This window comes from Pleuronectes platessa, chromosome 2 (assembly GCF_947347685.1).
Source record: "Pleuronectes platessa chromosome 2, fPlePla1.1, whole genome shotgun sequence".
Lineage (NCBI taxonomy): Eukaryota > Metazoa > Chordata > Actinopteri > Pleuronectiformes > Pleuronectidae > Pleuronectes > Pleuronectes platessa.
Genome location: NC_070627.1, coordinates 21,579,052 through 21,596,234, shown reverse-complemented (window position 1 = coordinate 21,596,234; position 17,183 = coordinate 21,579,052). Strand labels below are relative to the sequence as shown.

Genomic DNA, 17,183 nt, shown 5'->3' with positions numbered 1-17,183 from the left:
CCTTTTAAACTAGGAACAGACAATATATTACTGTCAAATATGGTTAAAGCATGAAACATAGTCAGACCTCTCCATACTGCACATCCCCTCCCTTCTCATTCGCACTGTCCCCACTGGAGCCGCCTCATGCACTCCAACACTTCAAGCGCCTTTTAAGACCACTTTCATCTTTCCCTTTCAGAAAATCAGGCAGAGTCTCTGGTGAAAAGCGCTGACAGTAGCAGTTACTGCTGAGAGGAGTTGGCTCGCCCACGACCCTGTCCCTTTTGTATGCTTCTGAAGTGATGAGGGGTGAGAAGACCCTCTTTGAGCTCTGTGTGTTTCTGTTCGAATGTACACCAGCTGGAGCCCATGTCATGTCCTCTCGTTGGTCTACTGGATAGAGGCCGCTGAAGCAGCTGCTCATCTATCGCGGCAACCAATCTTAAAATGGGTTCTTGAACTTCAAAAGAATATGCGCTCTCAGTCTTGTGGGGTATTGCAGTTTTATCGCTGCCATCTTCCATTTCCATTAGTGAACAGTTTCCATTGTCCCTTCCAATGTTTTCAATGTAACGGCTATTATCAACATTGACAAGAAAGAAGGGTCGCTTTCATCATGTCTATTTCAAATGAGTGAGCTGGTGTCGTTGTGGTCGGGCAAGTTAACAAAAAACATGATGTGTTTGACCACCTGGGACTCATTTAACACTCAAAACTGCATCTTGGTGAAAATGTGCAGTTTGCAAAAGAACAAAATTATGCATTTCTACGATAACAAAGTCTGAATTGACGTTGCTGTGGAATAATTGACTGTTATTGTTGAAGCGTATACTGTATATACTTATGAGACTGATGTGGTCTGTGCACACTAATGGGAGAATTTCACATGATCAATTTACAACCATTAACCATCCTGCTGCTTTTACGTGGCCAGAGTTTGAAACGAGTATTATGTTCATAAATTCTACGTAAATGGGTTGAGGCTCATTTCCATAGCTATTAACTGGTAATGTCAAGTCAAAACAACATTGCTCTTTCTTTCGCATTTACCCACACATTGTGACCTTTCCCTCCTCCTTTGCCTCACTCTCTCTCTTTTTAGCCCCACCATCTCATATCTCTGTCCTTCGGTTGTCACTGTCTCCTGCTTATCCTCTGCACTACAGCAGCACATCTGTGTCCTTGTTTGCCACTTTGATCAAATTGTAGATGAAATAAACGAGGGTAGCGAGTTAGCTGGAGCAAGGTGCGAGTATCCCTGCCTCACCGCAACCACTCCCTGCAGGGCTCCGGCTGATGGACAGAACACCTCCTCTCGTATGTTAGGAGGGCTGGCCTGTTACACAGAAAGACACCTGTTTGTCTGCAGTTTTTTTTTTCTGTCTTCATTACCTGCCAAGACAACACACACACCCAATGAGGGGAAAAGACGGGGACTGTCTGGTTAGAAAGAAAAAAAGGCTTGGGCAAAGTGGCCCCCTGGCAGAAACGTCCCCAGATTAATTAAAAAACCCATTCTAGAAAGGAAACACAATAATGAGAATCTGCAAAAACATAGTCAAGCACACGGACAGTACAGGAGCTAAGATTCACAATTCTCTGGCCTCTCCGAAGACCTGTTGTCATCCCATACATTAGCTGCCTCCGAGGTCTTTGATTTGGTAAGAAAAAGCCATGCAACTGAAATTATCTTAACAGCTGTAAATAGGCTTTGCAGGGTAAAGCGGCCTGTCTCTCAAAGGCCTGATTTCTGTAAGCAGCTTAGTGTTTCCACCTCCTCATTACGCACCCTAACCTATTCATATTGTGGGTGAAACTTGGAATTGTTTCTCACACATCCTTCTGCCATATTAGGATGATACTAATGTGCCAGAAGAAGTGAACATGTCGCATATTATTTGTTGTCAGGGTATTTTGCATATATGCAGCCCACATAGATGCGTTAACATGGCCTGAAGTTAAGAGTTGAGTTAAGATGGAAAGAGTGGTTGAGGGAAAATGTGTAAACACTCTTGTCTTCTTTGGTAGGGAGCTCGAGCCATCAGGTATGCTTCATTACTCACCAGTGGAAATGACTGTGACGAGTCCTCTTGGCCATCAGTGCATCAGCAGCAGCAGATGTCGGTAGCTCTATAGTTGTATCTGCTATTGTTGGTGCTGAACTGATGCAACTATTTAGTGAGAAGCTCATGTTTTCACTTATTTGAAACATTTTTTTTCGTTGACTTTCTAGAGTCTGTAGCCAGGGTTTTATTTTTCCCAGTTAACTCTCTCATGATGTGACTTCAAACAAGCATGTTCTTTTTACACAGAGGCTTCCAAGATGAATGAATCTCCATAAAGATACCGCTGTGGGCCTTTAGCACCCATTGTTCCACGACATCATCATCATTACCGTCACCTCTGTGTTTCTACGGCAATGAAAAACTCTCTGCCAGCAGTTTGAACTGCACCTCTCTGTCACTCAGACGAGAGCAGGGCCATCTCAGGATATCATTAGAAGTGCTCTCTATGTCTGAAAGGCAGGTGGACTTGTCCTCTAATGAGGAGTCAGGTATCACACAGAGCGGCCACTGTCCGTCTGGGACACTGATATTCTCCTTGCCTTACGGACATTGAGATGGCATCATTAGAGTCCGAGATGGCCACAGAGACAGAGGGATTAACCAGACAAGATAGTGAATTGGTAACGACATGGTTAGTTGTGGGGAACAGAGAGTCCTACTGTTGTTACCTCTGACTTTTTATATCTAAATTTGATTTGTTTAAGTCCCAACATTTGGTCCTACAGACATGCCACTAGCAAGAGCGGTGTTTGGATTTATTACTGCGTGTTGACTTTTCAACCTCAACCGAACTGGCAAATATATTCAGTTTTAAGAATTCCGAAGCCATTATATGTCAAGGTAGATGAAAACCTGCAGATTGTATTGCCCTATCTTTCCTTCCGGTTCATCCGGCATCAATGCATGAATGAAGAGCTATTTTTTGTCTGGCCTTTTCACAGGCAGGCAAAATTGGAAATGGTAAAAGTTTACGAATAATATCAGCTTGACCACTGAACAAAGTCATCATACTTGGAGTCAGAACTATACATATGGCCTGCTCCATTTGCTAGTCCTGCTGGCTCCAAAGTGTAATTAAAAAACATAATTTGCATCTCAGGCAATTAAACTCAATATTTAACAGAAGTGTTTTTAATACACATGCAAGGGGAACAGCATGAACATATTCACCTCCATGCTTATGCAATTATTAAAGCAAATTGCAAAGCTCTGTTTTGAGTTATTAATTCCCTTCATTGTCTATGATACTTTCAGCTACAGTACGTTATGACTTCATAGTTCCCAGTATCAGTGAGCCATGGCTGTGACACAGCTAAAGGCCCTGTGGCGAAGAGCGAGAGTCACTCCAATCGCTTTCTGTGGCTATCAATATGCAGTTGACAACCTAATTGAGCCAAAAGATGAAAGCAGCTGGAGTCAAAGATTGTTGTTTCGTCTACTCTACAGGACTTTATTACCACCTGAATTATAAGTTATAATATATGAATTACACTTTAATGGTCTCCGAGAAATAAATACCTCTGCGTTTTTTTTTTATGTAAGTTTCCACCTGCTCCATGAAGCAGTCAACACTGTCATGCAGCATAACCTAGAGTCCAGTTATAATGAGCACAGCGACTAACACTTAAGAAGTATGTTTGTGTTTTTTTTCCCTTCCCTGTAGTTTTAATAGCAGTTATTGATTGGAAGGCTCAGGTTCTTGTTGGTGTTGAATTGTGGCTGCGTTAGTTTGTGTTTGTTTTTTCCTCCCTCCCAAGAGTTTGATTAGTCCTCTCCATTTAGCTGCTACATTACTTTCATTTCAACACACATGCAGGATGGGGAGAGCCACCATGATCTTTTACTCTCCTCATGCAGATGGTAGACACATCTCTCGCTCTCTGGATTGGCACTCAGCCTACGTCTGTCCCATACCAGCCAGAATCTCCCTTATGGCACAGCCTCGAAGGTTTAATTAAATATCAGACCAACGCTAACTCTGCTGCTGGCCACCCATGGGCTACACGGAGCACAGGGGGGGTATGCCTTTTTTTAAAGTGAACAGAGAAAGGGAGAAAGGGTGAAGGAGACGGTGATTGTAGGAGTTACATCCTCTTTGCAAGCTGCTGTCACTGGCAAGCAGACTGGGAGTTGATTTGTACTCATTACTGGGAAATGAGTAAGGCCCGAGGATGATAACCGGATTACTCCGATTGCATGTGATGTGATTGGAGATGTTGTGCGATGTTAATCTCCTCCTGTGTCCCCAAGATATAGGAAATAAATGGAGATGAAAATCTTTCTCTGCATGTTCACAGTAGGTCATGTATGATACAAATGGAAGTAGATGACTATTATGCAATAGTCCCTTTCCCCAAGAGAGCTAATAATCACGTTCTGTAGCAGCTACTTGGAATCTTTTGTGGTAGAAAGTCAATAAATCATGTTTTATGCATGTAGTACATCTGTACGCCAGGCATTGCATACTGCAAGTAATGAAAACATACATTCAAGGAAACATTTTGGAAAGATTCCACAATATATTTCTGCCCTATGGAATGTACTTATTGCTCTCAGTTTACAGGACTATTATTGCATTTGTTCACTGTATGAAAACCTTGAACTTCTCCATCCGTGCTCGCTGATGTCCTTACTGATTAACTGCATCACAGTGACTGGGTTCAACATAGAAGCAGGACTTGTCTCCGGTGTTACCACTTCCACTGTCTTTCCCGCTCGCTCTCCACTTTGCTCTGCACTCATTAAGGACCAACCTTTGTCTGTTACAGGCCATCTCAAGACTGTCAAACTACCAGATAATGGTCACCCTGGTCTTTACCTTGCACCATGTACACTGTGATCTTTGAGGCCATTATTATCCCCCCCCATGTATTCCAACCGAGTGTGGTGTTCCACTGTTAATCAGAGGATAATTTTATATAATTCAACAGAGATTTATTTTTTTTTGCAGTGGGAAAATCTTGTTTTCTTATGCATTGACATTTCCGTTCCGCTCGGTTAGTCTCTTCTTTTATAAAGTTTCCACATATTATCAGCACATTGCTCCTTCAGTGCCCATTCATAATTGCTGATATTGCGACAATATCTTGTTGTGTGCCGCATAATAAGCAGGTTTGCTATCAATTACTAGTGCAGCAGGAATGAACACCTGCCTCCTTCTCACCCCATTACCTTTCCTGGCACAATACACGCTGTTTAATATATTAATATGTCATTTTAGAACCACATCTAGCTTTTTTAAGGTCATCATCAGTGGGTCGATACGATTCATCTTTGTCCACACTTCAAACAATGCAACCTCCTTTTTGGACTGCACCTTTGTTTTTTGCACTTGTTTCTTTTCTTTACAAGAGAAGTCATTTTCTCTCTACTGTCCCCCTCTGCTGCACATGCCCGCAGGACACTATTTCATCTTGCTTTGAACTCTTTCTAATTTTGCGCAGTAGCAGTTTTTTATTAACATATTTATTCATTTATGACTCCTCTCAAATCCCTTTGCATAAGAGCACACCTTTTCTCTCTCTCTCGCTCTCTCTCTCTCGCGCTCTCCCTCTCTCCCCTCTCCGCAGAGACTGGACCTCACTAATACAGTGTTAGTTTAATCCCTGCCATGCTGTCAGGGGCTATTTTCTTGGGGTCCTTGTCTTACTACAGCTGCAGTGAACACATTCAGAGTTCTTAGGTTTTCTTTGCTCACCAGCTCCTGTCTCCACTCCATCCTGTTTGTCGAGTTTTGTGCACTTTTTTGCATCTCAGTGAAGGGAGCAACTTGTCTCCAGCCCTCCCAAGGTCAAGGTGTCTTTGTAGACTTTCCACGGATCATCCCCGTCCACTCTCCCTACCACCCACTTCCCATCCCAATGGCAGACACCCGTCAATGGCTGAACTCCCCCACTTAGATACTAATAACCTAGCCAGCGACCATCTTTCATCATGTGTTCTCGCTCCATTTGAATAGAAGGAGATTCTGAATGCTGGTAGCTGAATAGAGAGCAGAGGGCCCTCCTCCTGATTTTGCAGCTCTCACAAGGTGGCAGTGACAGAGAAGGGGATGGTGTCTGGTTCAATAGTTGGAGCAAGGTCATGTGGCGATTTCCAACAGTCCTGCAAGTGCTTCTTGAACTCAAATTGTGCTCTTGGATAATAATTGTAAGAAAACCCAAGTAAACCTTTAGATATTGTGCGACTTTTGGGAGCTAATACTAATATTAGGTAATAAATAAATTCCAATGAGTTCATATATATATATTTTAAGAAATGGTAATAACTCTTAAGATTTCACCATTAAGAAATGTAATTGAGGCTTGATCTTTTACTTAAATCATAGACTTTAATAAAATAAGTCTTAATCAAAAGGAAACACAATACAACCAAATGTATAGAACTTGATTCAAGAAAACATTAGAGCATGTATTTTCTGCTTCGTGTTTTTTGTGAAAAAAGCATTTGCATTTATCATTATGGTTCTTGAGATTGCAACACAATTTTCTACAGACATTCATTTATAATCATGAGAGAATGTAGTTTACATTTTTTAATTCATTGAAATTATATCCAAAAATTGCTCTGAAATTTGGTCCAAATATCCATATTGCACAGATTATTATGGATGATGCTTGACTTTTCTGTTCGTGCTGCAAGTAAGTCTCAATATTCCAGTTGATTGTTTGGTGGCCAAATACTTATCATCAGTCTCTACTCTGCTTAGTGCTAATTAGCAAATGCTAATATATAGCACACCAATCTATGATCTTGAACATTATAACCAATAAACTAGAACATTTTAGCAGTAAACCAACATTAGCCATTCACTTAAATCATCTCTGTGCATAAGAACAGTTTCACAAAGTCCCTCTCATGGTTGTAGACTTTTAACGTTGTTTAAAACATTTTCTCTGTCCAGTTGTATTCCTACACTTTACTGTAATTAATAGTACTGCTGGCTCTGGTGTATAAACTTACTTTTTTGTGGATAAGTGGCAGACTCAAGGGGGCATTCATGGTGCTGAGTCTACTTTAGTGTTTTGTTACACATTCTCTGTCTTTCTTTCCCTTAACCCTGTCTTTCTCTCTCTCTCTCTCTCTTTCATTCAGATGCCAAGGAGATCGTGCTGAAAGCTCAGATTCTGGCTGGTGGCAGAGGCAAGGGTGTGTTCGACAGTGGCCTTAAAGGTGGAGTGCACTTAACTAAGGAGTAAGTATGCCCCTATGTGCATCTCGCACTGTGAGTTACTGCAGGAGGAAGATTTGTATTATTTTTTTCAGACGACAGCAGCTTTTAGAGTGAGGATGCTCAAAGAGCTCTCTGAAGATGTTCCCCAGGCACAAAGACACAGTCAGGATTACTTGTGCTGCAAATAAACAGTTTTTCTGTCTTCAGCGTCTTGTTTTGGAACAACTACCCTCAATTAAATGTTGAAAAAAGGATTTTAAGGTCAGCAGAAGTGTTATGCACCCCATACTGAGTTTTCCTCTCTCGGGTTGATTGGGTTTTGTGCTGCCGCTGAGGTTCATTTTGTTCTGGCTTTGAATTACAAAGTGTGATCGCTGTATTCCTTCAATCTGAGATCTTCTGTATTTTTCAAAAGGCTTAACAACACCTTGAAAGAAATTTTCTTTGCTCAGATGCTACATTCCCCTCCACCATGTTCCCATGTACAGACACAGTGCTGTCTTTTTAGTTATGGTGTCTGCCGTTAACTGATGCCTTAAAGGCAAAAAGGTGATTTATGACAATTGGCCCGGACATGTATCATCGTCAGCCTACCTCAGGGTTTGGAATGGCTGGAAACTTTTTCAAAGTGAGATATGCTAAAGTTCATCGTCCCCAGACAGTGATATGAGCGCGCAGTTCATCTTCCTCTAATCTATCAAAGGAAGAATTCAACCCCTGGCTTCATTTGTATTCACTTACAAAACCGGAGCAGGCTTAAAGAAGCAGACTCGGCATGCAGGCTGCTTTTAAAAAAGAGAGAATGAGTAGAGATTCATTCACAGTGATGTGTACATGTACCAAGTGTCTTCAAAGCTGTGCTTTGTCAGAATATGTTCCATCGATACCCAGAAAGTGCTGAGGCATATCTCGCTTCAACTGAACAAAGCTCTGGAGAGATAAATAAATACGTATTCATCTGGCAGTACACCTGCTTTCCTCAGCTTTCTTTTGGCCAGTGTCTGATTTTCAGTGATGTTTTATTCTTTTTTTTATAAAAAAAAGACTTAAAAAGGAAATTGTTTGACCTATAACCTCTCTCCTTCAGCCCTGCAGTGGTTGGTGAGCTGGCAAATAAGATGCTGGGTTTTAACCTGACGACCAAGCAGACGCCTAAAGATGGAGTAAAAGTTAAAATGGTGAGCCACTGTGCAGACGAAAAGAAAGAAATATATTCTTTTTACTCTTTGTTGTTGTTTTCTGACCTCATTTCAAGGCATTTTGAGTCCAGTAATACAGTCGTGTAAAATTAACGACCGTGAAGGCAGTCTGGCTCAATGGGTTTTTATTTCATATTACATTTTTTTCACTGTAGAAATAAGCTGTCCACTGTTGTTTACTTTGGGTTTGTGCTTCTGGTACTATAGTTCATTAAATAAATAGAAGACCTAATATTAATTCAAAGTGTTTCCATGAGCCACTAACAAGCAGGAATATCATGTTCTCTACTCGCATGCTGCATGCAGTGCCTCCTCTAAACAGACGTTTCCAGGTGATGAAGCCTTCTCACTCTGTGGCTTTTGTGTGGGTCCTGCACTCTCTGTTTGTCTCTACCCCCCCATGTTTGTTTACCCCTGCTTCTCCCAACAGGAGCTCCCACTCCTGCAGAGTTTATGTCGAATCAAATGAGTGTCACACTTTTGAGTGTCACACTTTTTTTTCATTCAGTTTTACACAATGCACCTGCAGCAGCCAGACGATAACAATCCCCCAAATAGTTCCATGACTAGGATTGAGAAGAGAAAGGTAAACAGAAAAATGTAGTTAACTGTAAAACTTACACTTGAATTGGCCATTAGATAATTGTCTCACCAAGAAAATCTTGTAGCAGACCTGGTAAGAGCAGCTGTCCACTAATCTGAAGGATCAAGCGACGTGATAGTGCAGTCAGAGGCTGGTGTATCAGATGACAGCCAGAGTTAACATGCCCAGCCCTTTCTTTACTCAGTGCTCCACAGAGCAGGGGACGCCACAGAAAACTGGGGCAGCACCTCTGCAGCTACATGGATTTGCTGTCATGACACTGATAGAGGGATGCTGTGAGAAGAACAGGACAGATGTGAATGATGGTTGTGGAAGAGGAATATTTGAGACAGAACCTTGAGAATGAGTAAGAACAAAACAGGATAGTAGGGAAAGACTCTCTTTAGTTTGACAGAATCAGGCTCCAATTCATGTGACAGGAAATGTAGGAGAACATTTGAATGTCTGGTGGATGACTTTTTTGCACTGAGGTAGGAGAGCTGTCTGTAAACATGGAGCTAAGAGGTTATCCATCCTCATGTGCTTGGATAAGTGAAACACAAGAAAGGTGTGGTTGTCCAAAACCACTCTATCTAGATTAGACAACTTGCAACACATTTACACAACCGTTCAACATAAATTTTTTCCCCAAAAGCCCCCTGCTCGCATCCTGTCTTTGCTTACCTTTGTGACACCCCCCACTAACTCTTCTCAATAAAAAGATGGGTTTCATTGAGAGATGCTTAGTAGGTATTTAACCTGCTTACTTGCCTGTGTGTTGAATCCAGTATTTGAAATGATAAAAATGTATCCTAATTTTTTGTTGTTGTTAACTGCGTAAACTTGGTATCATGGTGTCATAGTGTCATTCCTCCATGTTCTCTTGCTGTGCCATGTCCAGGTGATGGTTGCTGAGGCCCTGGACATTAGCAGGGAGACATACTTTGCCATCTTAATGGACCGCTCCTGTAATGGTCCTGTCATGGTTGGAAGCCCCCAGGGGGGTATGGATATCGAGGAGGTGGCCGCCAGCACCCCAGAACTCATCTTTAAGGTGCATGATTTGTTGTTACGCTGCAATATCAAATCAGATAAATACGACGGTGATATTTTTCTGCCGAAAAAACAGTGCATGCTAAATCTTGTTAAGCACAATGTAACTTAAACGTATTGAAATCTTGTCAGGACCTGATCACTCAGTGAGTCTTACAGATATAAGCTGGGCTCTGTTTGTATTTTCTGCAAACAAATTAAATATATCGTCCTGTCTTCATGCGCTCAGCAGCTGAACACTGCTAAAAAAACATTGGCGCATAACGTGAACAAATATGCACAGACACACATAAAAAAGCATTCTGTGTTTCATATTGCTATTAATTAGGTTCCCTTTACAGAATGTATTCCTCTTTAGTCACTTTGCTACCTGGCAACGGGACATTGTTAACAGATGTATAATGTTTGCATTACAGATGGAGTGTGCCTGCATTTACAAACGTTATGTATATCCTTCCTTTACTATAGTCCACAGATGTTGCAGCAGATTTTAAAGATCCAGCTGACATTTAGATCATCCATTATTTCTGCTCAAGATTTCAAATTATATAGGCATCCCACAGCTGTGGTATTGATATCAACATAATAGCGCAGTATACCTTTCACTCATCTCATTTTTAAAAAGTCCAGAGTTTATACAGACTTTGTCCATACCTGCTAAAGTCAGTTTCACTTTTATTCTTTTGTTTTCTTCACCGCTGAAAACCATGAAATTCCTCATGCAGTTTTATATCTATGAAAAAACGTTATCTATCTGAAAGTCAAAGATACGAGCGACTAACGATCATAAATCCGCCGTTTCAGTCCCAACTGTCGATTTTTTCCATGTCTGGCAGCTTGCCATTACTTAATTATGATGTCGGCAGTTTAATGTGAACATTCACTTTGTGTCAAATTATAGCCCAGTGTTTGAGCCTCCCATTCTCTCTCACTCCCTCTCAACGTTTTTTTCTCTCTCTCTGCCCCTCTATCACTTTCTCTGCAATTCTCATAGGAAGTCATAGATATATTCGAAGGCGTGCGCGACGACCAGGCGCTCCGCATGGCAACTAATTTGGGTTTCAAAGGACCTCTGCAGAGACAGGTAATGGGCGCTGAAGGCTTTAAAGCCACAATGCAAAATGAAGTCAAGAAAGGAAAACAACACATCGACAGCTCAGGTTAAAACCCACTAGAAGTACATGTGCTTAGCTTTAGAGTCCATGTAACTCTAGGCATCAGATCACAATTTTGTATTTTTCATTCATGACACGAGAAACCAGATTAGCTCAGAAACTGCTTGTTAGAAGCTAACTGAGAGTTGAAGATGTTTACGCTTTGGTTGCATCCCATTGTATGAGATCCTCTTTTGCAGGACAGTGAATAGGCATTGATTTTAAATGGGCAGGAGATTGTTAAGTGTCTGCATTGTCAGCCTCTCTTCGTAACCAAGAGTCAGCTGCTGCAATGTTTAATTACAGCTTGATGCTGTACAATGCCAATATTCTATGATAAGTACCTGTATTGACATTTTAAACCACAAAAAAATTTAAATCTACTTAATTTTTTTTATCTAAAGCAACTACATTAGATCATAGTCTTTGTTTTAATACATGTATTATTTTCTCATCCTCATTCCTCTTTGAAACAAGCGAATCACATTTCCCCTTCCTGCTCAGAAACATGCACATTCATGCCAAACAAGCTCAGACAGTGTGATGTTCAAGGTGATTTGCCATGTTTTATGTAGCCTGTGTCGGAGGCTGAGTGGCCTTGGCGCGGCCGGCTGCTCAGACCCGAACCATCAGGTAATTACTGTCCTCTGTGGACCACGCAGGCAGCAGATCAGATTAAGAGGCTCTATGATCTGTTCCTGAAAGTTGACGCCACTCAAGTCGAAGTCAATCCTCTCGGCGAGACTCCCGAAGGACAAGGTACCCTGTATCATAGAAAGTGCTTTTTTTATGTGAGTGTGTGTGTTTGAGTGTGTCTGTGTACTAACTTGGCTTCTGACTTGTGTGTGTCTGTGCATCCATTCATGTTTTTTCCCCTCCTGTCAATAAGTGCTCCTAAATCACATTAAAGCTCTCTGATATTTAAACACCTTAAATAATTAGACATGGCTGAAAATTAGACATCTTAGCATGAACTTGCAGCTGCCTACTAATCACTTACTGTGAGTTACAGAGACACAACCTCCTCAGGTCTGAATGAATTTAAGGATTTGTAATTGCAACATACTAACGTCAGCTTCTTGTCTGGATCCAAATCCAAGATGCTGCAGGGAGCGGAGCTTTCCATTTTCATGTTGTTGATGTTGATGTTTCTTAGTTGTTGATGATTAATTAAAGGCAGTGAGTGTATCATCAACTAGTAATGAGGAACTAGAAATTACAGCAGCGGTTACAGGCACATCCGTTATCAGTATCCACTCAGGGATATTCTATGTATGTGTAGAAAAACATCTTGTAAGCATCACATACTGTGTCGTCACACTCTTAAACATACTCAAATCCACAATTACGGATTATATATTGATTCTTTAAAGTAACCAAAATGTTACATTTGAGGTTTTATTTAAATATATTTTACTTATTATTATTTTTATAAGTGGTCAAATTCTTCAACAACATTTTAACTCTTAGTATTCACGCTATTCTCTTACCTCTGTGTCTGAGTTGTCTTAGTAGAAATACACGACTCACGTACACTAACTTGGAATAGTTCTGTTAAATGACTTTCAATGAATGAAAGGGTGATTAGAACAAATTGGAACATTAAGAAATAACCATTCTGGATTATTTATAGTAGGGTAGCCTCGTCCATTTAATTTTCAGTGTGAGATTAAATTGAAATTAACCAATTAGGTTGAGAAAGAATGTATTGTCCAGTAGAGCAATGATTACTGTTTCTATCGAATCAAGAGCTCAGACTCTGCCTCAGTCCCCGGCGATATAGTCTTTGCATTTTCCCCGGGAGATGATAACACTTGAATTAATTTTAAAAGCAGATAGGGGTAAGAATAAATATCAGTCGCCGTGTCACCACTCGACAACATCAGGAGGTGGAGAGGAGGTTCAACATTTCAAATGCTCTACATTCAGATATAACAAAGACATCACACACCGTCATGAAGCCCAGTGTAGCTGTTGTGATGCTGCTCATGCTGAACTTGAGTTGAACTTTGTTTTTTCTTCCTAAGAAATAAGAGTGATCGTCTTATGTGTGAACCTAAACACAGATTGACTGTGATGAGTGCTATCGAGACGTAGTACAGCACCCTGCTGCAGCTGCGTCACGTCTTTGATGTTATTTAGTCTGCTCAACATCAGATTCTTGTTCAAAGTATGCTTTATCAAAGACTGACAAAAGAAGTTTGTTGTTTCGTGATTCCTTATGAATATCAATAACACAAAATGGCTCCTTTCATACAGCAGAGAGGTGCGAGTTTTCTTTTCCCAGCAGCAGAGAGAGAAACTGGCTTGAGCTCAGGTGGTGCTGTGTAGACAAGCTCCACATTAAAACCAACTCTCGTTCTTTGGCTCGATTTGTTCACATGTCACAAGGGAGCGTAGCCATTTTCCGGCTGGCATTTTGACAAGATGTGTATCGTAAAGGAGAATTTCTCAAGGGTGGAAAATTTGTATATTTGTGTCTCATTCGGTAATAGCTGAATTTATTTTGTCGATGGACTGCAATAATGGATGTGTCAAAAATAAAACAAAGGGAATAGTGTAGTGGGAGAGCTACTTTACCTGCAGGACACAGTGTGTCCACTCCCTAGTCCCACAAGAGGCTGCCTGCTGCATGTGCTGTGTGTCTCTGCGTGTGTTTTAAATGTGTGTTTTAAGTTTCTCAAGTCAATTCCCATGCTCCCTTATTTTCTTTCTGTTTATTGTGTGGTGTATCTGGATTTCTACTATTAATATACTAGCTCTTCAAACCATACCGGCCATATTGAGAATGGTTTGAAGGTGTATGGCTGCTCTCTTGGTTATTTAACCAAATGGGTAGACAAATTCAAATTTACCTCAAAGTTGTAAACTCAGATTTGTTTAACTTAATTTATTGAATCAAGCATTTACAAAATGTTCAGACCTGATAATAAAATTCTTCCTGAGAGATCCAATCAGAAGGGGTCAGCATCTCAACCCTACCAAATACGTCCTCAATGCATCTTGAGATCCAATCACAACCACATTGTGTGAATGCAAATGTGTCCTGGGCCACATACGAAGGACCTCCTACTCAGCTGACGTCCTCTGACCTTGTACAGTTTCCCAAAGACACAAATGACACAAAAGGTTTTTATGCATCTCAGTGTCCATATGTTAAATTATTTGTGGTCACTGCCACAATATCAACACTAATCACCACTTAAGGAGTTATCCCTGCAGTTGATTAAAAACCTCATTTGGTCTTCGCGAATGCTAATGATGTACGTGACTATTTACATATAGGGCAGCGGAAGTGAGATCCTGTTTGAAGTGGTCAGAGAGATGGGTACAGGATGCATTTTGATAAAGGGTGTGAACACAAGAACCTAAAGCTGACCACTTGTGATCGGATCTCTCAGGATGGATGTTCATACCATGTCTGAACAGGGCCTATCTGTTACCATGAGTCGGAGAGGGCTTGATCACTTTCTTACTGACAATTGGATCAAATTAATACCACTCTCGTGTCTCAAATATGAAACTGGCACTAGCAGCTGCTTTGCTTAGCTTACCATAAAGGAAACAATATACTTTTAGGGATATGGTGCCTAACTAAGAAACAGTGTCTGCCACAGAGCTCTGTTGGAAATCACAGCTTGTTTTTGAACAAATGAAAGAAGAAGAGTTAATTAAAGAGCTTTAGGAGAGCTGGTAAGCAGAATTTCCAACCTCTGCACAGAGCCAGGCGAGCTGTTTTCTCCCATTTCCAGTCATGCTAAGCTAAGCATGGTGGCAATCTTCTCATTTACGTCTTTGCAAAAATGCAAAGAAGCGCATTTCATCTAGACATTGAACTATTCTTCTGAGTTACAGTCACAAGTGCCGTTGTGTACAGAGAAATCTCTTCGACTAATTTATTACATTTCTACCCTGATATTTTTTCAGGTAGCTCTGTGATTGCGTTCTCTTTGAAATGTACTCTCTTTGAAGTCAATTTACTATAGTGGTCTATTCCATGGAGGCAATGTCAAAAACACATGCCTTGGTGAGCCCACCTCTGAAGTAATTAAGGAAGGTAGGCCAAAGGGACACTCCTCTGTTCATTAATTTCAGGTTTTAGAAATCATAATTAGCTTTTTTATGTCAGAATCCCTGCTTCTCTTCCCTTTTCCCTCGCCTGCCGTTTTCCTCTGTTTCACTTTTGTGTTTCCTCTGTTGCCTTCTTTATTCCTAACTCTGTCTTTGTCATATCCACAATTCTTCCATGTCATTTGCCCCAGTGGTTTGCTTTGATGCAAAGATCAACTTCGACGACAACGCAGAGTTCCGTCAGAAGGCCGTGTTTGCCATGGACGACATGGCTGAGAGCGACCCCACAGAGACGGAGGCAGCCAAGTGGGACCTCAAGTATATCGGACTGGATGGAAACATTGCTTGTTTTGGTACGGAAACAAAACTTCATGACAGAACAGGCTGATTCCTGCACACAGACAGTGACACACACACACACATTCACCGAAAATGCGAACCCCCTTCTGACACAAGGCTTTAATGCGTCTCGGAAGTCACATAAGTGAAAACCTCGGACACAGTTAAAACTTAGTCAAAGTAAAGGCTGCCTGGGCTCTCCTCCAGTCCACATTTACAAGCAGCTTTCTGAAGACTCCAGAAGGAATGCTGCCATAACCAATGCATTCTAATTAGCTATAATCCGCACAGAAAGTCTCCAGTGAGCCAGATTGTTAGCATTCTCATTAAAGGCCCCCTCTCTTGTCATAAATCAAAGCTTTTACAGTGTGGAGCAGCACTAACAGGTGCTCACGCTTCTTACCCCGTAGCCTCATAAACACATTAGATGTCTGTTAGCGTTACGGCATTGCCCCCCCCCCCCCCTCCCCTCCATCCATCCTCCATCCCCAGCTCCCAGCCTCTCTTAAAGTAACAACAGCTTTTAAGGCCCTGCAGCTTCCTTGAGAGCCCTGTGAGCCACCAAAGTGACAGCTGTTAAAGCAAATTTCCCTTTTATTGAGACCTCGGTCGGGGAGCTTGCCAGGACACAAGTTCAGCTTGGCTAAACCAAATGAGGTAAGACAGTTTTGTGTGCACTTGGCTCCCACACAACTCAGCAGGGTAGCCGCGCAGGCAGTTGGCTAAATGATGACACGGGCCGCAGAGAAGCAAAGCAGAACCTCTTTTAATCATCACTCTTTTCTCTGAAGTAGAGTGTCGAGTCATAATAACATTTTCTGTGTTGCTCGACTTCACTCATTGAATGTTCCTGATTAGGAGATTTCCAGCTGATTCACTTTTGATGCGTGACTTTTTTTTCTGCCATTTGCTCTTTGGTTGTTAAATTACTGCTAGTTTCTTTTATGAGGGTTCTTACAGTACATTTCATCCGTCTTTCAGCGTGGTGATGTTATTTTAATTAGCTCACTGCTGTTGGCATCACATTTTACACTCATACACTTTTGTTTCAATCTTTTATACTTAAATAGAGCAGTGCTCGTTCTTAACTGTCTGTTTGGAATTGGTTGTTTGTTTGGCCTGTGATGCTGCTGGTTGCAGTTTTTCATTATGAAACTGTTAAAGTGACCTGCAGTAATTGAGTTGTGACAAGTGAAGACTTGCGAGAGCTGTACACACGTTGTTTATTCAAAGTTTAATATCGTATCACATATCCAAATCGCTCCAAATGCAACAAAACTTATTTCCTTTGACTCTTAACAATACGAATGCCAAGTGTGAAGCTGATTAGATGAATGGTTCACGATATGTATTCCACTTACACACATTGGCCGACTGAAATTTTAATGCTAGTTAAATACTTTTACTACATTTTATCTTCTTCAGATTATAATACCACTAACACTGGCATCATGCCTGGCATAAGCCTCACTCTGAGTAAATAAAGTAAATATATAATAAAAATATTCGATACCCTATATATCCGCTTTTTAGTTGCTGTTTTGAGTTTTTTGGTAATAACAA

The 17,183-nt window shown here is 41.1% G+C and overlaps 1 protein-coding gene across 1 annotated transcript in view; it reads left to right on the top strand.

Annotated features, from left to right (window-relative positions):
• Positions 1 to 17,183, top strand: part of suclg2 (succinate-CoA ligase GDP-forming subunit beta) — an 84,265-nt gene that overhangs the window by 29,074 nt on the left and 38,008 nt on the right. The window contains exons 3-8 of the mRNA XM_053442613.1: positions 7,143 to 7,242; positions 8,309 to 8,399; positions 9,905 to 10,057; positions 11,051 to 11,140; positions 11,873 to 11,969; positions 15,473 to 15,634. Coding sequence (XP_053298588.1) covers positions 7,143 to 7,242; positions 8,309 to 8,399; positions 9,905 to 10,057; positions 11,051 to 11,140; positions 11,873 to 11,969; positions 15,473 to 15,634 — 693 coding nt within the window. The remainder of the gene's footprint in view (positions 1 to 7,142; positions 7,243 to 8,308; positions 8,400 to 9,904; positions 10,058 to 11,050; positions 11,141 to 11,872; positions 11,970 to 15,472; positions 15,635 to 17,183) is intronic.